Raw genomic sequence first — 23,948 nt, 5'->3', positions numbered from 1 at the left:
CCCATGATAGGTTCACCTTAGGGTCTCCATAATTTGGAAATTACTCAAGAATGGTGCACAGATAATTGTTGGGAGAGGAGGGAGAACAATTTCCTAGCCTTGGAGTGAATAGTATTAGAAAGTGGTTCAGTCACAATGATCACTTGCATCGGATGAAGCAGGCCCAATAAAATCTGTTAGCTAGACTTTTTGTTTTTGCTGGAACAGGACTGCATGGCTAAACTTCCCCTTCTGCTCTGCTGAAATGCAAAACATTGCAAAACATGGGCCTCGTTTTGCTATATTGTGTGTTACTCTGAAAAGTGGGATGGGTGCTGAAGACAAATCTAAATTATATCTATATCTATATCTATATATAATAAAAATTATATTATAAAATATTATTTTATATTATAAACATTACATTAGATTAGATTATAAAATATTATATTATGTTTAATATTATAAAATATATTATAAAATGTTATTGTATTTTATATTATAAAAACTACATTAGATTATAAAACATTATATTTTATATTATAAAAATTATATTATAAAATATTATTTTATTTTCTATGATAACATATTAAATAAGATTAGATTCTAAAATATTATATTTTGTTATAAAATATATTATAAATATTATTGCATTTTATATTATAAAAATTAAATTAGAATAGATTATAAAATATATATTTTATATTATAAAATATTATATTAGATTATAAAATATTATATTTTATATTATAAAATATTAGATCTTATTAGATTATAAAATTTTATATTATATTATATTATATTACTATCAGCATGACACTCTCAGTGTGAGTAACATTAGTGCAAAAAAAGAAGCAGCAGCATTGCTAAGGGTTATTGTATGGAGGGAATCAATGGAGGGGGAACGCCTTTGCTCCAAGGCACACAAGAAGAGCAGCAAGAGCAACAGAAGAAGAAGAAGAAGACCTGGCGGGAAAAGTGAAGAGCTGCTGCCTGAATGGAAGGAGGGGGGAGGAGGAGGAGTGAGTGAATGAGGGGGCGGGGCCTCGTGGGTGGGGGCGTGGTCTAGAGGCGCAGGTGGCTCAGTCCTGGGTCGCTCGCTCCATTCGCCAGGGGCAGAGCGCGCGGAGGCAGCAGCAACAGCGGAGGAGCCTTTGCCAGCCCCCGCGGCGCCCACGCGGTCGCCCTTCACGCTGAGAGACAGAGTGAGTGAGGCTGCCCAGAAGGAGAAGGAGGCGCCCCGGCCGCCAGGGGGCTCCCTCTCCATAGGGGCCAGGGAAGTTTCCCCTTGAGCAGACAGAGAGAGAGAGAGAGCCCTTGGGAGGGAAGGAAAGGGGGAAAGAAAGAGGAGGGAAAGAAGAAAGAGGGAAGGGAGGAAAGTGGAAAAGAAAATAGGAAGGGAGGAAAGAAGACGGGAGGGAAGGAAGAAAGAAAAGGGAGGAAAGAAGGAGGGAAGACAGAAAGAAAGAAAGAAAGAAGTCAGAAAAGAAAAGGAGAAAAAGAAAGGGAGGGAGGAAATAAAAGAAGGAGGGAAGGAAGGAAAAGAAGAAATAATAACAATAATAAATAAATATATTTTATTAGGAAGAAAATAAAAAGAAGGGAGGAAGGGGAAAAGAGGGAGGGAGGGAAAAAGAAGGGAGGGAGGAAAGAAGGAAGAAAAGGAGAAAAGAAAGAAGAGGGAGGGAGAGGGCACTTCCCTGGAGGTGGGGTGGGAGCTGCTGTGGGGCTCATAGGGGACCCCAGCCCACTCCTCTCCTCCTCCTCCTGCTTCTCCTCCTGGGTCCCTTTCGGAGTTGGTGCCTGCCTCAGGGTGGACTAGGACCCCTTGGGCTTCTGCAGGAGATGGACCACGGTCCCTGCCACTTCTGGAGCGCCTGGTTATGGAGCTGCCCTCCCAGTGGGTCCTCCCTGTGGGTCCCTTCCCCGCGCAAGGCACACATGGCAGTCCTTTGGAGAAGGAGCAGCTGTGCCCCTACTTGGAGGACCTGGGGCTCCTAAGTGGAAGGAAGGAGGCAGGGAAGAGAGGAGCCCTTTTGGGAGGAGGGTCTCCTACCATGCCATCCTTGGCCCCACTTCTCGCCTTTCTGGAAACCAGCCTCCATTCGCATTAGAAGAGAGGTGAAACTATAAATCCCAGCCCCTTCCCTCCTGCAGCCCTTGCTCTCTCCCATGGCCATGGCTGCCCTCAGCCCCATCTTCAGAGACCAGGCTTTGCTGAGCCTCCTGCTGGTGCTGCTACTGGAAGCCCCAGCCCCTGCGCCCGCCGCTTCCAAAGCCGTCGTGTGCCAGGAGATCACGGTGCCCATGTGCAAAGGCATCGGCTACAACCTGACCTACATGCCTAACCAGTTCAACCATGACACCCAGGACGAGGCCGGGCTGGAGGTGCACCAGTTCTGGCCCCTGGTGGAGATCCAGTGCTCGCCGGACCTCAAGTTCTTCCTCTGCAGCATGTACACCCCCATCTGCCTGCTGGACTACGCCAAGCCCCTGCCCCCCTGCCGCTCCGTCTGCGAGAGGGCCAAGGCCGGGTGCTCCCCGCTCATGCGCCAGTATGGCTTTGCCTGGCCTGAGAGGATGAACTGTGACAAGCTACCCGTCCTGGGCGACGCCGAGATGCTGTGCATGGATTACAACCGGACAGAGGCCACCACCACCTTGCCCCCCTTTTTCACCAAACCCACTCGCTCTGCCAAAGGGACCCATAAGAACCTCAACCCCTTCGGTGGTGGTGGCAGCACTTGCAAGCGGGTGTGCGAATGCAAGGAGCCCTTGGTCTTCATCTCCAAAGAGACCCACCCGCTCTACAACAAGATTGAGACGGGCCATGTCCGCAACTGTGCCATCCCTTGCTTCCAGCCCTACTTCACCCAGCATGAAAAGACCTTTGCCACCTTCTGGATAGGCCTCTGGTCTGTCCTCTGTTTTGTGGCCACTTTTGCCACGGTGGCCACCTTCCTGATCGACATGGAGCGGTTCCGGTACCCGGAGCGCCCCATCATCTTCTTGTCTGCTTGCTACCTTTTTGTCTCCATTGGCTACATCATCCGGCTTGTGGTGGGACATGCCAGTGTTGCCTGCAACAAGGACTACAACCACATCCACTATGAGACCACGGGGCCGGCCCTCTGCACTGTGGTCTTCCTCCTCATCTACTTCTTCGGCATGGCCAGCTCCATCTGGTGGGTGATCTTGTCTCTCACCTGGTTCCTGGCGGCTGGGATGAAATGGGGCAACGAGGCCATTGCCAGCTACTCCCAGTATTTCCACATGGCCGCTTGGCTCATTCCCAGTGTCAAGTCCATAGCTGTGCTGGCCCTGAGCTCGGTGGATGGGGACCCTGTGGCTGGCATTTGCTATGTTGGCAATCAAAACTTAGACAAACTCCGAGGTTTTGTTTTGGCTCCTTTGGTGGTCTACCTTTTCACTGGGACCATGTTTCTGCTGGCAGGGATAGTGTCCCTCTTCAGGATCCGGAGCGTCATTAAACAAGGAGGCACCAAAACGGACAAGCTGGAGAAGCTGATGATCCGCATCGGGATCTTCACCGTCCTGTACACCGTCCCGGCGACGATCGTGGTGGGGTGCTACATCTATGAGCAGCACTATCGGGAGGCTTGGGAGATGGCCCAAAACTGCTCCTGCCCTGGGGACAAAGACAGGTTGAAGCCTGACTACGCAGTCTTCATGTTGAAGTACTTCATGTGCCTGGTGGTGGGGATCACCTCAGGGGTCTGGATTTGGTCTGGCAAGACTCTTGAGTCGTGGAAGCGGTTCACGGGGAGGTGTTGCCGGAGCGGGAAGCCTGTGAGCACCACCATGTACGGCGAAGCCAATGCAGCTTTGACTGGGAGGACTGGGCTGCCCAGTTCTGCTTCCTACCACAAACAAGTCCCACTCTCCCATGTATGAAAAGCACCTTGCTGGGTCTCATACACACAAGATGGGAGCAGGTAAGCGTGGCACTGTCACAGCTCCCAACTGGTAAAGGTTTGGGAGCGACCGTGGAGCTTCCAGTCTCCTTGTGGTGAAACTCTTTAGCTTCATCCTGAATTCTGAAAAGGAAGAAGAGTGTCTATGCGTATGGTGGTGGGGAGATGCCACGGTGCCCCTGTTTCAGAGATGGAAGGTTTGCTATTAACACGCCACAATATGGTCTGTGATGTGCCTCCTTTTTTGGAAAGTGAGGAGTTCTTAGAGCCAGATTGTGTGTTGCAAGCAAGATGCCTCTGACATAGTGCTTTGGGATTGTGGCCTTTAAAAAAAGAAAAGGGAATGCCGTAGGAGGCTGAGGTTGTGAATGAAAGAATTGGGGTGGGGGGGTGGGGAGGAGGTGACGGGGAGGAAGAGAAGGAGAGCGAAAAGGAGAAGTGAACTGCCTGAATCTTTCCCCTCCCTGCTACTTACCCACTACTTTCCTCAACCTGTTGGGAGAAGAGGTGAGACTGGGCAGTTTTGATATATAAGGATCCAAGCGCCCGAGTTACTTCTGTACTAAAGAAGTAATTCCCTTTGCTCCTGCTGGGTGGGAGATTCTGGAAGTTGTATCCTAAAGATAAACTCCAAGTTGTGGTGACAGATTGAGCATCCCCTCCCTTCTGTTTGGCTGCTCTCCTATTTCAGAAAGCTTTGACAGTGTCTGCTCACAAGTAAATCAGTGGGGTTTGCTTCCAGGTAAGTGTGTTTAGGATTGCAGCTTAATATTCCACACATGCTTTGTTTGATCATGAGGATGTTAATTTATTATTAGTTGGAGAAATCCTTGTTCACTGGGAAAAAGTTAGGCTTAACTGTATATTATCATGCACTCTTGTCTGTTTCAGTTCCACACTTGTTGCAATATTTCTTTGAAGGAGTAGGCAAAGGGACCTTGTAGCACCTTTGAGACTGACTGACAAAGAAAGGCTGGTAGCATGAGTTTTTGTAGACTTGAGCCCACTTTTTTTTACATAGGGAGAGATCTACTTTTCCAGTATGGTGGGCTGTGGAGTTTAGATTGAGCAGAGCCCAATTTCAGATTTCATTTTTGGATGAAATAGCTTTACTATCAGTTTTTACCCATGCCTTTGCCAAACCGAATGCCACCAAGACATGGGTGAAAACAGTCCTTTCTCTCCTGACCTTCCGAGAGGCAATGAGTTCGAAGAAAAGTAAGAAGGGCAGCATTTCAATTTTAGTGGTGCTGTTTGCATAGGACACAATATTCTCATATGCACCTTTCCCCTTTTTGCTAATGGAAACATGCATCACTTTAGTGTTCCTGTATGCCAAGGACTGCTTTGAAGATGCTCAGCACAATAATTTTCCACACTACTGTCCTCTTTCTGGTGTGTGGTCCTGACTTTGTCTTACCATTGCTATGGCTAGAGAGGGTTGAAGTGCGAGATGATGGCCAGTGACAATAAAAGCTGCAATCCTAAGACTCCCTTCCCTGGAAGCAGAGCATGGAAAATGTACTACTGTGGACTATATCTCCCAGAATCTTCCAGCAAAGCTGCCTTGGGGAGTCTGAGATTTGAAGTCTGAGTTGTAATATTTTCGATTGTCCGCATGGAAAAAAGCTTTATGGGACTGACTATTTACTTGTGAATAGAGTTGCACTGTGTTGTTGTTTTCCTGCAAAGCAAAGGTTTTCTTCATCTCAGTGCCAGTTCCCTTTTGACAGAAGGAACCCAAAGAGCAACAAGGACGTGAGGCAAGATGCTTTATGCTTTGGCATGCTAGCATTCTGCCTCGCTGAGTGCACCTAGTTGCTCTCTTCTACTTGATTGAGTTACTTTCCCAACTAGGCATTCATTGGTTCACAGCCTTGACACTGGGCAAGTTTTAATGTTCAAATGCCACGTTTCTTTCTGGCTGCCTTGCTCTCTTTTTGCCTATTTACCCTCCTGTCTGCTGTCTGTGGGAACAATATTTCTCGGTTGTCAGGGTTTAATGTTTCACTACTGTCTTTAACGGGAAGAAAACCAAGTGTTTGTTGTTTTTTTCAATGCCTTCCCCACCCTGCCCCAGGTTCAGTCCTCTGTGACTGAATTGGTTGTGTCAAACCAGTCTAAGCAAGACAATCGGTCTGTTGCTCTCTCTTTGCAGAAGGGAGACAAGACAATCCTGCGTTTTGAAGCACTTGCTGCAGACACCTTGAAAAAGAAGTTGCTCAATTTTAAACCAAAGTTTGGAATGATAACATTTTTGGACAACAGCTCCAACCCCACAATCATCCTGACATGCTGGCTAGTTTCTGGAGATATTGTCCAGAAAAATGACCATTCCAAGCTCTCTCTTGAACCTTTTTCCCCCACAGGAGTCCAGGGGAGCTTTCTTTCAAAATTGACATGAACTTGCCTGAAATATAGCAAGAAGGGCTGTCCTTTCCTCAATGTGAAATGTTTGCACTTTAGTTCTACATGGAGAAAGGCAGTTGGGCAGTGGTTGAACCTGCTTTGCAGAGGATGGGAAGCTTTTTTCCCCCAACGGCACAAGCATGAGGGGTTCCTCTCAGTTGGAAATACAGGATCAAGGTTGGGGAGGGAGCCCAACTTTCATGTTCACGTACATGGTGAATCCAATCTGCTCACCTACTCACCTAGGACTTTGAGATCATCATGACCCAGGAAAAAGCTGGCTTGTGTTCCTAAGGACTTGTGTACTCCCAAACCTGACTGTTTGCCATCATGTCTGTTTATGACAGCTTTAAGGCAGCAGCTTAAGACTATCCAGTCTCTTTCCAGGCAATGCTTTTCAATGAATTATTTTCATACCCCCTTATTTCATTGGAAGAATGAATTATCTTTAACTCTCACCCTCAATCCCTGCCATCCAACTCAATGTGACATAGGTCCAAAATACACTACAGAAATACATTTAGCTGCCTCTGTCAGAGCACTCTGGTGCCAAAAATAAACTACAATTCCCAGAATTACGTAGAACTGAGTCAGGGCTGTTAAAGCGGTCTCAAACTGGATTATTTCTGCCGTGTATTTTGGACCATTGAATCCTTAACCGGGAATAAATCACACTGAATTCAGTGGGTGGGCATGCATAAGTGTATACTGCCAATAATGCTTACTCTTGGTTCGTTTTCATCCAGAACTGAGGAAGAAATAAATAAGCTACCATCTTTCTCTATAGTTGCTGATGTATTTCCTTACATTAGATAGCCTTTTTTGTAAAAAAACATTTTGTCTCTGGTAGCTACTTGCAGTTACTGTCCTTAAAACTTTTCAAGACAGGGCAGCTGTGGTTTGTCAGATGTTTTTGACCTACACCTCCCATCAGCCTTGCCCTGTAGGGTCAATGAGGAGGAATTGTAGGAGTTTTGGTCCCAAAACAGCCAAGGGCCAGTTTCTCACCTGTTTTAACTAGACCTTTCCAGTATTGCTGCTGCACTCCACCAGTAGCTTTTTGGTTAGGTACATCTGGACCTCCCTTGTTCCTGGAAGCGGCCAGTAACCTCCTCCCCAGGGATTCTTAGTTTGGAGAGTAAGAAGCATGCATTTGGGTGCTCACATTCACTGGACGGCATAAGGGATGGAGAGAGTCACCAGCAGAGTTCATTTTGGGTGCTGCTGAGATGGAGGCAATCGAGGTGATGCAAGAATCCAGTCTTTGTCTGATGCTGGGATTCTGTATCTGCTACTTGCTGCTGGGGTTAGCCTAAGGGAAAGCACAGCATCTAGTTCCTGGACCGGATGGCTGTGGCACTGGTGTCAAATGTTAAACTCACACAGAGCGTAGGAGGAGGCTCAAGGCAAGCTAACGGGGCCAGGGTGAGAACTCTTTTTCACCCAAAGACCACAGGAGACAAAGGATAGTAAGGTGGCAGAACTCTGGAAGCCTAGGTCAAATCTTCTGCAGGTTTACAGTTTGTAATTATTGAAATTGTGATTATACCCAAGTCACTGTTTAAAGTTTTCTATGGAATAGCTGCAGCTAGCACATCCAACCACAAACAGGAATGTTATCATAGTTTTTTGTGGGTTTGTCGGGCTATATGGGCATGTTCTAGAAGAGTTTATTCCTGACGTTTCACCAGCATCTATGGCTGGCCTTTTCAGAGAAGTGGCATCTTCAGAGATGCTTCAGAGCATCTTCAACATTCTCTGAAGATCCCAGCCACAGATGCTGGTGAAACGTCAGGAATAAACTCTTTTAGAACATGGCCATATAGCCTGAAAAACCCACAAAAAACTATGGATGCCGGCCATGAAAGCCGTCGACTTCACATAGGAATGTTAAACTTTGGAACAATTTCCCATAGAGCAGCTACGCTGGTTTTTGCTTCACTGCAGCCTAAAAGCCTTCCAGAAACTTTCAAATGTGTTGTGGTATAAAGCCATTTATGGGTGGCTTCATACCATGAAAAGCATGTAGTGTAAGCCTTAGTTGCAAATCAGTATTATACCTACAACTGACAAGGTGGTCCATAAGTGGCTTATGTCATGTTTAAGGTGTGAGGAGACTCTTCACTGTTTATTTTCTTTATACACTGATGTAGAAAATTGGGAGTATATTACCTCTGAGTTCTGGACAGGGAGGGCAATCGCTGATCTTGCACATGTTGCAACTTCCAGCAGCCAAAGACTAGGCAGCACTGAACGATGATGGGAGTTGTAGTCTGACACCACTAAGAGATCTAAGGTATCTGCTACTTAAAAAAGTTGTGTTTCTTTTTCAAGACAACAAATTAAAACAACTCAGATACAACTGAGTGATAATCTCTGCTGAGATTTTTTTTTCTCCACAAAGAAATCATGAGCTATGACATAGCAATGAGGCTTTTTCTAGCGCACCTGGCAGGACTGGTTTACCTTGACATGTGACATAAAATACGACAGTATTAAAATTTCTCCAGTTCCCAAATATAAGGCTTGTTTAAATCCTGAAATCAGTGGACTTGCATACACTGACTCATGTTATTTCCCCAATTTTATATATCAAAAATTACTCTGATCAACCATTTCAACCCCTGCCCTACATTACTAGGATTGGTTTCCTATTAACAAAGTATAGCAGAAAAGATTATCTTCAAACTAGTAATTCAAACTGTTAGCTAAATTTGGTACACAGGACTCCAGGGGAGCAATTTGTGAAGCAAGTATAATTTGTCACCTTTCAACCCGAGTCCACTTTTCTAGCCAAAGCAATAACTAGACTAGAAAGTACGTTATTTAAATAAACAATCTGCTCCCTTGCTGTTGCACCAATCTTTGAGAAATCCCATCTTTATACCTTTATGTAAGATCTGTCCTTGGTTGTGTCTTGTCCTCCTGGGGCACAATGGTCACTCAGGACGTCTAAGCATTGCACCTTCTAACACTCTCAGACAGAAAACATATCACAGTGTCAGACTTTGGCCTGTTACAGACTGCCAAAATAAAGCTACTTCTGGTCTCTTTGGAGGTTTGCTGTTTAAATGATGCATGCACCCTAAGAATCCGGAAGCTGCACCAAAGCTGCACTCCAGTGCTTAGGAACTGAGTGAGGCTTTGGCACAATCTTCGGACTCTTAGGACCCATGCATCATTTAAATAGCATACCTCCAAAGAGACCCGAAGTAGCTTTATTTTGGCAGTCTGTAACAGGCCAAATATACCTTTCTGTTACCTCTCCAAGCCCCCTTGCTACAGCACCATCCTAGATCACCATTGGCTGCAAGAGCTCATGAGAGTTGGATATATGCCCTCATTCCCCACCAAATCACACAACTTATTTTTTTTTCCGCGGCAAGATGTATCAAATGGCAACTGTATTATGTATGATAGAAGTACTCAGATGAGAGCTTTGAAAATCCTCATCTCACTTAATGCTTACTTTCATTTTTAAATGTTCAGCTACATGCTGTGCCACCAGAATGGAGGTATGGAGAAAACAAATGTTCAACTCAACACAACTTCCAAAGAAGGGAGAAAAGGCAGCTCCTGCTTAAGGTATAGAATAGCCTGCCTTAGGGCGGCATGTTTGGACTAGATCAGTCTTGTACAACTTGTGAAACTCTCACCCGAGACACTGTGTATTGTGACCTAATAAGTACTTGACAGTCTCCTCTGTCATGCCACATGGACAGCAAGAAGCGGCTGCATCTAAGCCCTGTTAGGCTGCTGTGGATCATTGGAGGACAAAGTTAGATGAAACACTGATTCTTGTCACTTCCGATTCCAGCTGTAAATGTTTTCTTGAAGTTACTCAACTTTGATATACAGTCAGTAGTTTCATACAATTAGAGCAATATCTTAATGAATCATGGACATGAAAAGTTATGCTGTCAATTTTTTAGCAACATGATTGTTCACTGAAAAGGTGATACTGGATTATACAATTCTTAAGTTAGCAAGCAAAATAGAAATTCAGTCATTGAAATTGTATTCCAAAGCCAGAAAACTGCAAAGAATGTACTCTTTTAACATTTTTCAAAATGAAATTGCACCATGTAGCTATAGCGTGTAAATAGATGTATTAAAAGAATTATGTTTGTATATAACTGAATCTCTACTGAACTTTTGATACGGGTTGGAGCAGGTTGTAAATTCTCACACTGCCAATGAGAAGTTTCAGATACAAATAACAGAATGGAAACCTCGGGCATTAAATCGCTGTAATTGATGTTAGATTCATGCTTAGGTTGTGCTGCTCTTTCAGCTGTGCCTTGTGGAGATGAAGCTTCTACATACTATTTGCAATATGATTAATAATACCATGCCAAAACAGGGTTAAAAAAGAAAACATAGTTGATTCTGTAAAACGCTTTAAGAGGAAATAAACCAACTTCAAACAGTCACCTTAATAAATGCCTAAACATGATTTTTGTATCTATGGTTAAGGGATAGTTCTCTGTTACAAGAGGGCCAGCTGGTTTGAGTCTTCAAAAATCTATCCTTTACAGGACATGGTCCTATGGCACTCCAAATGCAGGGCTGTTTAAAATACAGGTCATAACTTCCATGATTATTCCATGTACCAGAACCACAGCTTCTGTATGAAATTACACATGGACAACGTAAGGGAACCACAAGCCACACCAACGCAATTGTAAATGGTTTTTAAAAAAAGATCTTCACTGTATTCCTTCTTGGGTCAAGACTTTTGAGAACATCACAAGCCCTTAAGTATAGCTGTACATGTTGCATTTTGTGAAAATATGAAAGAAACCTGAGAATGTATTTAGAGTCTGTACTGAGCGGACTGTAAAGAAAACACAGAAGCATAGTTTTGTTTTCTAGTTTGTGATTATGGTGAACAGAAAACAAAAAATTACAGGAATGCATTCTTTCTGGAAAAGAGACAGGACACAAACAAGTAAGTATTGGCAGGCGTTTGTCTTGTGGGCAGGAGAAACCCAAGGACCTTTCCAGGACTGTGCTGCTCTCACTTATGCTCCTTCCTCAACCCCTGAGGAGTTGTTGTTGTTGTTAACCCGTTCGTTGTCAGGAGGAGCAGGTAAATCTGAAGTGGGCAACGTGCCTCCCCAAGATGATGTTGGACTGCAATTCCCATCATTCCTCACCAATGGCTATGCTAGCTAGGCGAGAGGGAAGCTGCAGTCCAACAATGTCTGAAAGGTCACAAGTTGCTCGTCTCTAATCTGAAGCAACCTGTACAAGAATTGCCCCACCTTTCCTTTAGGGTCTTATATATTTACAGCAGGCAACACAATTCATCTTGCTTGTCACAAGCTTTCCTCTTGACACAAAATACAGTCTCAAACCAGTCCAGGAGTTTTTGGTCCAGCACTGGGTTCCCTGATCCACTGAAAGTTTGCCAAATCAAAGTAGCACTGTGTTCGGCTGTGATAGCACCGTGTACGTAAGCAGGGTAAAGGGAGCAATGAGGAGCTTGAATACCAGATTCCCCAACAGTGTGACAATATATTGCCCACTGTACGCACAAATCATTGTCTCTAGATACGATTGGTACATGCTACATCTCCACTTACATGCTACTTTCATGTTACGATGTATCATGTTCTCTATTAAATACTTGTAATACAGAAGATTGAAAATGGTTCAGTGTCAGCTAATCCACATGCTTCACTTTCAGTGAAAGTACTAAAACATGTCCTGGCTCCATTTAGATTTGAGCAACATTTTTCTTAGTAAAACACGGTGTAAGCGGAGCCTGTGTTATAAGTGACAAATGTAGATTTTGCTAGGGCTGCAAATCCTGTTACAAGATATTTCAGGGAGTACTTTTGGAATTCAGAGGGCTGGACAGGTTATCTTTGCAACATCTCTATATAGAAAGTATTGATCTCATGTCTGCCTAGATACCATGGGCACCAGATCCTGTCCGGTTTCAGAAGCTAAGGAGGGTCAGGCTTGGCTAGTACTTGGGAGACTGCCAGAGAAGATTGGTTGCTGTAGGCCTTCACCGAAGAAATCTTGCAAGAAAACCCTATAACAGGGTCACTATAGGCCAGAGTTGACTGGCAGTCACTATTTCAGTAGGCAAGCAAAGGCTTGGATGGTCACAGCTCTAACAAGCATTCGATGTGCATGTGGGAAATATTTAGAACCTCTGCTATATTACCACGTGCATTCATTTTTATTACTTTTGAACCAACTACATCTCTTAGTGCTGCTGAATGAACACAGCTTTTAAGTCACAAAGGGAAATTATCCCCCCCACTCACCTTATATTGGCTAACACATTGTAAATCACCTAGAGAGTGCTTAGCACTATAAAGTGGTACAGAAATGTGCCATTGCTGTTGTTATAGCAAACGGGACATTTTGCTCTATGGAAAGAAAACCCTCTTCAGGTCATACATCTTTCGGAGGAACTCGGGAAGTGCCTTAAAATACAAGGGAGGAAGGGGTTAGCTTATGATAATGCTCAGCACTTGTGCATTCAAGTGTAAATGTGCACAAGATAGATCCTACCATAACAAAAATTGCATGTGTCATTGATTTTGCAGTGCGCTGCTGATTTCTCCCCAATTCTTTTGTTTGAGGGGCAAAGCTTTATAGCCAGCCATGTGTGATGATAGCCTCAAGCCAGGCTATCTGAGCTGGGCTTTACAGCATCAGGTGTCACTAACCAAAAAGGTGCCCATATGCATCAAGAAAATGTACCCATTTAGACGCAGACTTGTAATCCAGGTTCCTACCACTTTGAGAAACAGGCCATCCTCTCTAGTAGCAACCACATCAATACAAACAGCAACAGCAGCACTCAGAGAATGGGTGTTAAGCATGTCTTCCTCTAACTTTTTCTGAACAGTCACCTCTCCCCATCTCTTGTGTGACACATACCTACTTACTCTGCAAAGAGTTGTTCTTAACATTCATTTTCATTGCTCAAGGGCATGTCGTCTATCTGCCAAACCCACTTTAAGAGGTTTCAATCTATAATTGCCTTGGAGACAAAACAAAGTAACCCATATAGAGGGGCAATATAGAGGGCATTCAAGTGAGTAGGCAACCTATTCAGTTTTGGCCAGTTCCTAAATTTCCAGCTAAGTATATATGAACAAAAGGGTGAGGTTAGGCTCCTTGTCATAGATATCTTCATGTGGCAGGAGTGAACTGTTTTCTCCGATTTTAGCATGCACATAACTGGTGTGCCACTAGAGACCTCTCTCATACTTCAAAGGGCAGTGACCACATAATCACAGGGACTACTAACTGACTTAGAAAACTACGGCTGAACTTGGCAGAGCTGTAAACATTAATCTACTGTACAATTCCCCATATTTTCTGAATACGTGCTTTTCCATTTTCAGTTATGCAACATTTAAGCCTCACCCTATCCTAAGAGCACCCGTCTGAAAAATGAAATTCACAGATCCTCACAGCCAGTTGTATAGCAAGTACATTTCTATACTGCTTATTAGTGAACTAAAGCACTCCCTAAACAGTTTACAATGTGTAAGCCCCCAACAAGCTGGGTACTCATTTTATAGTGACCTACGGAAGGATGCAAGGCTGACTTGACCCTGGAGCCCTGCAGGATCGAACTCACAACCTTGTAACTGTGAGAGGTTGCAGTGTCAGCATTTAATCACTGCACCACCAGGTTTCCCTATGCAGTCTGTTTTGGTGTAAAAATTGGACTTGAGCCAAAGGAACTGAACATTTTTTGGAGGAGTGACTTTCTCTCCAACCACCATTTCTTGCTGACTTCAGTTTTGCTTGCCAACACACTGAACCAGTTCCTTCTGCAGAAGATGTCATTGAAGTCCAATGCCCTGTATGTTCACTGAATATGGTATGCTTCCACTGGCACCAAAGGCATTCACATGTATTATCTGAATCTTGAAGAAGCCCTGAAAAGCCTTCATATGTTCTGATGAACAAAATCTAGTTGTGGTGTGTATAATAACAATAATAATTAATAATAAAATTAAAATGCTAAGTGGGAAACATTAGAGATCCTGGAATCACATTGTATAGCCATACATAGTAAAGGATTTGTGAAATTAATTCCAAGTAAACCTGGTAAAATTCAATGGGACTTTAAAAAGTTAAGTTCACATACACTTCCAAAGTACAAGTCTTCTAGCTGACAGAGTTAACTTTTTCCCCCGACTATCCATATATGGCCAGTAGCAAATTAAGAACCAGCATGAAAATACTACAGTAATTTGTAGAGACCCTTCCCTTTCTGCCTTCAAAAGAAAGGTAGGTGCTGCCCAGGTATAGGGGCTTCTTGGTGACGATACCTGCACTCTCAGTAGAATGCCTAACCTGGAGGTGAGTTTCAAGTTTCCATGGAGCCAGGTGAATATGATTTTGTTTGTCCAGGCTTTTTAGGTCTTGTGAAAATATACGTAGATCCAGTTTTGTGCTAAATTTTTGTACTGGATTTATTATTTTGTGCTGTGGCTGTTCTACATTCTTAGTATCTTTGTACAAAGTATTTTAAATTGTTCTGTAAAGTTTTCTAACTGCAGATTTGGTCAGTAAGCTTTTGTAAACCAACATTAAGTAAACAGGCTAGAATCCAGCAGACACTAGGGCATGATGTTTCAGTGATGTCTACTGAAGGTACATATACATGCCCATCTGATATAAAGAGAGTGGATAGAAACAATGCTTGCTGCACACTGGCCATTTCATAGTCCATGCTACACTTTTAATCCAGTTGGAAAAAGCACCCTGGGAAAGAGAAATACAAAGGAAAGCAATGACTGACTCTCAATCTTAATTAAAATAGAGTTTATTATTAGCTTCTCTTTTAATACAAACATGAGAAAGGAAAGCCACCTGAAGATGTAGCATTTGTTTCAAAATTGAATTGTGATCAATACCTGAAGCCACAGACGCTGTAGAATGCCTGCCTGGGGCTGGTAGATTAAAATACTGCATGAGACTATAACAGTCTGAGTGCTAGTGTACACTCATGAAGCAGGTTGGGCTTGGTATTAAATATGACAAAAGGGACCAGATTGTAAGAGAGACTGCACAAGAGTCTGTGCTACATCAAACATTGGATGCTTTGAAATACAAATGATTTGAATATTTTGACCTGGAGCCGTAAAGGTCTGTAATCCAGGTAGTTTACTAATGCTTCCTGCTTTTAGGAGCAAAAAAATCAATTCATTCTAAATTCCCACTCTGGAAGAACAACTTTACAGGAAGATCCAACCTTTAGTAGTTTACTTCCAGAGCAAGGGCCATTAAATACCAAGCTTTTAAGGAAAGAAGTCTTTTTAAAGGCAATTATATGAACTAAAGATTACCATGCCTCCCTCATCAACAAGTCCAGAACCATCAAAAGACTTCCCCACTGTGAACCTAAAGCTTTTTGGAAGCATAGGACAAAAGCAAAACATGCTCCATATCCATTGTTTATAGTAGAAAAGTTCAGCACAGCAGCCTTATTGTCTGTTCATCGTCAAATCAGTGTATTTGTTCAGACTAAGCTTTCAATGTAGCTCTATTCAGAACTTCAGGCAAAAAGAAGAAGAGTGTATGATGGACTGACTGCATTTCTCCCAGGCCTTGCCTAGAAGGACAAGAACATGAGAAGCACCATAGCTGACAAGAAGTGGCCCCTGACCAACTTGTTTTAATCTCAGTGAACACCAAATGCCATTTTTCTGCTCCTATCATTAAACAATTCCAGTCCCTTGACAACCTCAAAATGGGGAGATTGTGTTTACACAGTGAACATCACTTGCTGCTCAGCAGCTCGGCCTCTAACTGAACACCAGTGTACCAACCAACAGCCTTATTAGTAAATGCGTGGTGAGGGAGTGGTGTGGGAGAAGACCCTATCACTCGTCAGGGCTACAGCAATATTCCCAGAGTGGCTTTACACTGTGTGAACACTGACTCTGAAAGGCAACTGCAGCCAGGACCTGGTTGACTGAGGGAGGAAAACATTGTGATTATTCTTGTGTTAATGTTCAAATTCTAAAATTAAAACTAGTCATTATTAAAAAAAAACTCACATAGTTCACAGCTATAGGCCTACACAGTAAGCAAACTTCTGTGGATTGGAGGGGGTGGGTGGGTGAGGAGAAAAGGGAAACCAAAAGATATCTCCAAACAGTTCCTGCATCTCTGGAGTTTTAAAGGAGTGTGCCCATTTGACAAGGTCCCATCTTCCCCCCCGCTCCCCATGGAATTATGCTCCTCTGGCTCTGGGCTTCCTTGGCTTGATTTGCTCACCCTGTCCTCTGGCTGGAAGACACCATCACTGCTGACTTGTGAGCTTGGAGTGAAGGTGGTATTCCCATTCATAGGAATGCTGGTGCCACAATGTCGCAGCTTTCCATCTTGCTCAAGAGAGGATTGCATTACATCGGCGAATGCCAACTAAGTTATCAGCACTGAACGATCGTCTCATAGCAGCTTTTGACAAATCTTTGTACTTGTCTTCACAGAGTCTGGAGATTGCCTATAAAACACATTCAAGCCAAACGTATGTTTTCAGGATTATCAGAACCAGGAAGCTTTTAAGATTAGCATCAGTTAAGTTGCCTTTCTTTTTGCATTACTGATAAATTTACTGATGAGTTTTACAAAAAAAAATTGTACCATATTAAGAAGAACAAGTTTCTGGTCCTCCCTTTTCAGCAGAAATCTCAGAACCTAATTTGCTTGATATTTATAAATTGAGTTCCCAGTGGCTTGACTAGATGGGTTTTAATATCCAAACCAACTTTTAGGTTCAGATCTACTTGCTATGTTCATTGCTCTTCTAAACACACAAGCACTTATCACACCTTCAGGAGATCAAGCAGACATTCAGCCACAGAGGGAAGGACCAAGGGAGCTGGATACTTGCATGAAACACTGCCCTGGCATTCCTTTCAGAACCATATTAATCCTTCTTTATAGTTTCAAGAACACATCCAGGTTGTAGAAAATGATTAACCAGGTAATACATAATGATTAACATATTAAATTCACTTGAAACACCAAGTGTGACAAAATTGAATTGGTTGGCCCAATAAAAGTATCACTGTTTTGTAGATTTTGGATGTTAATATGCTTTGCTGTATGGCCAACACGAGGTGTGTGAGATGCCACATCAGCTCAATAGAACTACTAATTTTCTCCCTACTGACTTACCTATTGCTCTGGATATCTAAAACAGGAAAGTGTACCTTCTCGAGTGTATTGCCGTGAGTGCTGGGAAAAGCACTTCTGCTACACTTCAGCCTTGATGGTTCATCCATTTCTTCCTATGCTAAAACCTATTATAATATGTGAAGCAGCTGGGAGAGAGTGCATAAAGTCAAGAACCATTAAGTAAGACAGAAGTACTCTCAGCAGCTGTCCACAAATGGCTGACCTTGTGTCCTCTTTGAAGTCTTCAACTAAGATGTCCTCTGACGAAAATAAACACAGTCTACTGAGGCTACAATTCTTGTGCCCACTTACCTGAAATCCTTCACTGAATTCAATGAAAATCACTTCTCAGTAGACAGGTGTAGGCTTGCACCATCAAGGTGTAACCAACTCTTTCAAGATGTACATGTCTGCCATATGATTGAGACCTATGGCATCAGGAGGAGGTTGTGATGGCAGGTACACCAGGTTTTCTTTCCTTTCCAAAGTTATTAAGTGACTGATCTATCAAGAACAGCCACAGGGTCTCCCTCCTAAACTCTATCAGGAGTTAACAGCCTTAGTGATAATGTGAGAAACATGCAGACTGACAGAATAGTCAATATCTGTCAGTGTCCAAAGTTGTATCTGTCTACATCTACATGGATTTATTTGTGAACCTTTCCTCCACAATCCTTTTTTGCCCTTTAGAAGCAATAATCCTTACGTGAAGGATTTCTGTAACTAAGAGGTGAAATCCTTCAATAAAACCAAACCAAAAATCTTTGCGAACCACACTAATGTGATTAGCAGCAACAGACAAGGCTCAGGCCATTACCTCCAGTTTCTGCGCTCGCTCTTTACTAAGGGGCTCCAGTAGAAAGTTCAGGTTGTTGTCATCTGCTAAGGAGCGAAGGTCAAAGTAGTATTTGGCGTAAACACTGGCAGGAACATTGATATTGAACTGCAGCAGCTCCAAGAAGTGCCTTTCCATCTCGTTCCTGGAAGAAAAAGACATTAGTAGAAAATAAACCGGGGGCCTCGTAAATGTTGTTAAGAGCCAAACACAAACCTCACGGACACCTTTTGGGGATTAAAAAAAGTGTGTGTGTGTTGCAGCCAAAGTATTTTTAAAAAAAGAAAGAAAGAAAAGAGGACAAAATTAATGTGTTCATGTTAGAAGCAAAAGACGATTCGAATTGTGGGACCCCCAACATGGGGAGGAAAAGGTTATGTTGTGTCATGCACACACTTGGCTGACTTGGACGCCTTGTGTAGAGTTCCATTAGCACAGCTGTACACAATTCATCCTCCATTCTCATCCTTGCAAGGCCCTGTGCCATAGTTATCAGATGAAAAGGATGATGTGTGTGCTGTTGATTAGCTCTGAAGAACTTGCAGACATTTTCAGCAGGTTGATAACAGGAAGGGGTTTTTGTTGAAGTACAGCCGGACCAACAAAAGAAGTAGGCATATCACCACGGCAACAAATGGATCTCTGAAGAGCGGCTGCTATTATCTTGGAGTAAAAAGCCTCTTGAGGCAACATGGATTCATCTCCAGCAATAAATAAATAAGCAAGCATGCTGCATTAGGTAGTAGGCGAAGGAGTCCTCTGTCCTGAAACTTCTGAGAGGATACATTAGCAGGGCAAGGGAGGAGGAGGAGGAGGAGGAGGAATTCTGTTAAAGCAGCTTCCCTTGTTATTTTACCCGAAATCCATCCTATGTTCAGTCCAGCTCTTCTTCAAAATGGGAAGGAGAGTGCCCAGAAAAACCCACAAGCGCCTTTATTCTTCAGATGGGCCAGAAAGCGACAGCCTCCTGAAACAGCCCTGAAGTTCTCAGATCCCAATAAATGCTGTCAAACACACTGTTTTGATTTTCATTTAACTTAATTTGTAAAGCGCAAGGTTTTCTTGTTATTTAAATTTTTAATTTTTTTTTATCCGTTGAAAAGCATTTGCATTCAAAACAAAAACAAAAAAATATCCACCAAGCTGAAAATAGAGAAGGGAAAAGAAAATGAAGTCTTCCACTATGCTGCCTTTTAAGTTAAAACGTATTAGGGAAATTAGGACCTGTTGGCTCATATCCTATTAAAGTCATTTCCAGCCCAAATTAGCTTAATTGCTTGAATATGGCACAGTGTGGTTAAACAGAAACATGAATGTCAAAAGCTACATGTGCTTTTTAGGTCAACCAAACAATCATATCTCACTCACACAAGCCATCGCACAAAAAGGGACCACTCTGATTTTTAGTCTAATGAAATAGGCCTGTAGATGTCCTAGGAGTAAAAGGCTCAGCAGGGAAAGAAGGATCTGTGTGTGTGTGTGTGTGTTAAGGAGCACTAAGAACAGGAAAGGAAGAGGCAGAAACTGAGGCTGGCACACATCCTAGTGAGAACAGTTGCCGTTGCCATTCCATATCATTACTGCCTACCTATCCAGTCTACATTTGATGCAAACTGTAAGCTGGACTGCGTATTCACACTGTGCAATTTCAAGCAGATTTTAAGATTTTCCCCAATTTATTCCAGGCAAAGCAAAAGCCATGCCATCGATCCCATAGACAACACAGCTTTATCCCTAGAAATAGCAGCTGCACAATTGCCTACTAGGAGTCTACGTCAAGTTTTCTGGATAAGGGAAGGGGCAGCAAACCGTTCCTTTTAAAAAAACCAAGTAAGACAGTTCAGTTGCAGAGCCTGAAAACAAAAAGAATCCATCATCTAGCCAGCTAGTCTCAATGAAAATAGAAGCTTTGTGTGTTTCCCCCCTACAGGATGGATTGGAGTTCCATTAAAACCACTGCCAGAATTAATTTCCTGCTCATATGGCCATAAAGCTTATAGAAATGCAAATCAGATAATGTTTTGATGATCAGCTGATCATGCACTCATTTACCTCTTTTTGTGTAGACCTTGCTAATACATTTTAATTGTATAAAAATACAATACGTTGCCAGATTAACAAGTCTATTAATAGGGGTTTAAAGCCTTGGAAAAGCAAAAAGGCTCCATGTATTTCCGTTGCCTTATTTACTATGACACGTAGCCCAAGAATGAACAGTATGTTCCCCTCTTTTATATTCACTGTAATCTGTACGGTTAAGAGTTCTTCTCTATTTTTTGGCATTTCATTAAAGACAGGTATTTTATACAGCAAAAGGTTTAGTAAATCAAGTGTTACGGTTTCCTCTTGGTTCAGATTTCTTGTCACAGAATAGAAGTGCAATGTAAAGAGAACTGGATGCATTTTTCTGCTGGACAGGTAATGATTCCTCTCCCCTCTACAAACTACAAATCAGATCCTTTGCTAAACAAAATCCAAATTTCACATTCCATCCTGCTTTCCTAAAACACTCTCAAACCCTTTTGCATTGGAAGAACCCTTGAAATAATTTTAAATTCAAGATACAACAATTCACTAATAACTGTCACTGCCCTTTTAAATAGAGAATGGTTTTGTGTGTGTGTGTGGACCTGTTTATTTTGGTCAACATATTGGCCTATTCCTTTTGTGTACTTCCCACTATCCTCAAAGGATATAAACTCTAATTTGAGTCGGTACTGTAGATAGAGGAAACTTCACTTTTTCCTTTTCTAAATTTCTTACTTGACTTTTAAAAAACCTTATCCAAAAAGTAAAAGTTTTACTCCCCTCTCCACTTTATTTAGAACTAAAATGACTTTTAAAACAACCTCTCATTAGAAAATTGCGAGTTAAGCTTAGCTTAACTTTCTTGAAATCAGTCTCTTCCTTTCCTTTCACACAGTTTAAAGATTCGTAAGGCAAACGTCGTATATTTGTATTAAATAACTCGCTTAAGCTAAAATGGGATTTAATTTTTCTAAAGTAAGTCCTGTAAATTTAATTTAAATACAGGTTGTAAATTAATTTTAATTAATGATATTTAAAACATGAAAATGTGTGGACAATGTTGAAGAATAAAACTACTAAAAACATAAGTCAAAGCAATAGGAAAAAACATAGCCTTAGACACAATTTTATACAATACTATAAAAACATTTTCTTCCTGAGTGACATGATCATGCTCAAATATAGGTCTGGCAGTTACATTATTATTATATATACAGTTTGGTTTCTTGATGTCTTTTGCAGATCTATATATGCATAAAAAGTGTTATTTTTGAAACTAAAAAAATAAAGAATGAAATTTACCTCTTTAATGTGAAAACTACACTTGTTTTCTGCTGCACAAATACTGAATTCTTGTTTGAATTGAGATAAGCACACATTCATCTTCAACTGAAATAAGATGATTTCTGTCCATGCTCTTGACAGTTGTTAAACCCTCCCAGGGCAAGCATTCCATAACCTAAGATGCCACCACTCTAAAAATCCTGTCTCCATAGTCTTTCATCTCACTTCTGTGGGAACAAACTTAGGAGTGCTTCTATAGTCACAAGTTGTTCATAAGGGAGCAAATAGTCCTACAAATACTATGAGGCATCAGATATGTTACGGGCTTAAAAGGCAAACGCCAGCCTTCTGAACTGCACTCAGAAATGAAATTATACTCTTTAGGAACCATGAAGATGTGGTCTCTTGTAGGGTGACTTCAGCCTGCAGCATGTCCACTATATTTTCACTCAGTTCTAGGCTCAGTCTGGCTGAGTGAACAAAGTAGAATAGATAAGGAAAAAAAAGTGGAGATTCATTCCTCAGCAACATGGGGCCCTGGTGGATGGAGGACGTGGAACTGGCAAAGGCATGACGATGGGAAGCACCTCACTCCTTACGTATGGTTGTGATGAAGGTGGCTGTTGCTCCCCCTGCCCATTGGCTGTGATGCAAGAAGGGAGCAGCCTAGGACTTATTGTTAGTGGTGATGCTGCCACCACATCATTCCCTTTGTCTCAGAGCTTACTGCATGGCTGTTCTCCCTTCATCCCAGTTGAGCTGAGGTCCAAGGTCCCAGACTGCTCTCGTATTATCTCACACCCCACAGGCTGTCAGAGGCAGCAGTCATCGCCTCCATCATCATAGCCACTGCTGTGCACCAGCAATAACAAGTTGCTAAGGCCCAAGTCACTGCCCTTCTCCACATCTTTACTGCTTCCATTTCCTCCACATGCCAAGGCACTGACCTCACTAAGGGAGAGTCTCCACATTCCTCTTCATTCCAGCCACTTCCTCCCCTGAGCCTAGCTGATCTCCACTGGAGCCCTTGGTGACGTGTTGCAAAACTCCAAGAACCTTGGTTGAGAAACCCTTACCTATAGTATTCCTTCCCCTTCTTCACTGAAAAGCTTGCCACAATTAAGAGCTATCTTTCTAAACACATCCTCTAAAGCAGAGACAGAAGCCACTAGCCTACAGGTCAGAGCTGGCTTCCAACATCTTGGATCTGGACTACTGAGATGTGTGCCCTCCCCTCCCCAGCCCTAAGTGAAAAAGCTTCCATTCAGAGAAACTGAAATTTTACTCCTCAATCTTATGCAAGACACAACAACTATAAATGCTTGGGGGGCTAAGGTTTTTTGCCCCAAACCAGCAAAAAACAAAACAAAAACAAAACAACCTTCTTTGGGTGTTTTTTTTTAACTGGATTTTTGTTTCTGGATGGAGTATAGAGACACGAAGGCTTGGGGGAATGGAAAAAGAAGGAACAGTGAAGTTCCTTCCCCCCATATTTTTCCCCAAAGGCTTAAAAATGGATCAAATCATCTTTTCTTTTAAGGATGACAAATAAAGATAAGGTAGTTTTTAAGGGAGACTATGGATAATATCCCACACCACTGCATTCCTGGTCTTGCTTTCCTTTTCTCTGTTCTTTTTATAGAAATAAATGCTGTATGTCTGCATGGTGCTATGGAGGACTATAGGAGACAAAATAGTTTTCTTTGTCCATGTCGATGCTTTCTGTTGTTTTTATTAATTTTGTTTTGTTTTTCTTGCACCTTATAAACTGGCAAAAGCAAAGAGATTCCTTATGATTCACAAGGCATTTCTCCCCCCATCTGGCATGTATTTCTTATAGTTCAAAATTGAAATTTAAAAATTGGTAAATATTTTCTGAACAAACTGTACTTTTAATATATCAAATATAATAAATTTCTGTTAAATCACTCATAAAATGCATTTTAAATTCCTCTGCAATTAATTAAATTAAATCTGCAAAGGTACTAATATTCCACTTTTTTCAATTTTTCCCAAAAGTTTCCCCCCAAAAATGTCTTCCCCATGGCCTAAAATTTTCTGGAAATGTTATAATTCTGTATGGATTCTATTTTAGATTTATCAATTTGTGGTGATTTTTGTCCTACATTCTCCAAATGTGGTGACCATGTTCAGCCCACAGTTCCTTTCCCCCCAACCTTCTTTAACAGAAGCAAGGGAGTGGATAGGTAAAGGGGGCATAGCTATGAGAGACCCCTGCTTGCATGAAAATCTGCAACCACCCCATGTTGCATTTATTTATTTATAAAGGTGGTCACTGCAAT

General features: G+C 42.3%; 2 protein-coding genes across 2 annotated transcripts in view; one reads left to right on the top strand and one right to left on the bottom strand.

Annotated features, from left to right (window-relative positions):
• Positions 1-1,572: 1,572 nt before the first annotated feature.
• On the top strand, positions 1,573-10,762 carry FZD5 (frizzled class receptor 5). Its single transcript, XM_042463828.1, has 2 exons — positions 1,573-3,935; positions 9,813-10,762. Exon 1 carries the CDS (start codon positions 2,152-2,154, stop codon positions 3,892-3,894), a length of 1,743 nt encoding a protein of 580 aa, XP_042319762.1. The 5' UTR covers positions 1,573-2,151; the 3' UTR covers positions 3,895-3,935; positions 9,813-10,762.
• A 4,355-nt stretch (positions 10,763-15,117) lies between these two features.
• CCNYL1 (cyclin Y like 1) overlaps positions 15,118-23,948 on the bottom strand; it is a 39,025-nt gene continuing 30,194 nt past the window's right edge. Inside the window, exons 9-10 of the mRNA XM_042473216.1 lie at positions 18,316-18,478; positions 15,118-16,821 (exon numbers count right to left, since the gene is read on the bottom strand). Of these exons, the coding sequence (XP_042329150.1) occupies positions 16,705-16,821; positions 18,316-18,478 (280 nt within the window). The 3' untranslated portion in view covers positions 15,118-16,704. The remainder of the gene's footprint in view (positions 16,822-18,315; positions 18,479-23,948) is intronic.

Source organism: Sceloporus undulatus, chromosome 1, assembly GCF_019175285.1.
Source record: "Sceloporus undulatus isolate JIND9_A2432 ecotype Alabama chromosome 1, SceUnd_v1.1, whole genome shotgun sequence".
Taxonomy (NCBI): domain Eukaryota; kingdom Metazoa; phylum Chordata; class Lepidosauria; order Squamata; family Phrynosomatidae; genus Sceloporus; species Sceloporus undulatus.
The sequence above is the reverse complement of the archived record's forward strand: the minus strand, read 5'-3'. Positions and strand labels throughout refer to the sequence as shown.

Coding starts and splice junctions, on each gene's coding strand:
- FZD5 (XM_042463828.1), top strand. CDS start 2,152: ATGGCCATGGCTGCCCTCAGCCCCATCTTCAGAGACCAGGCTTTGCTG.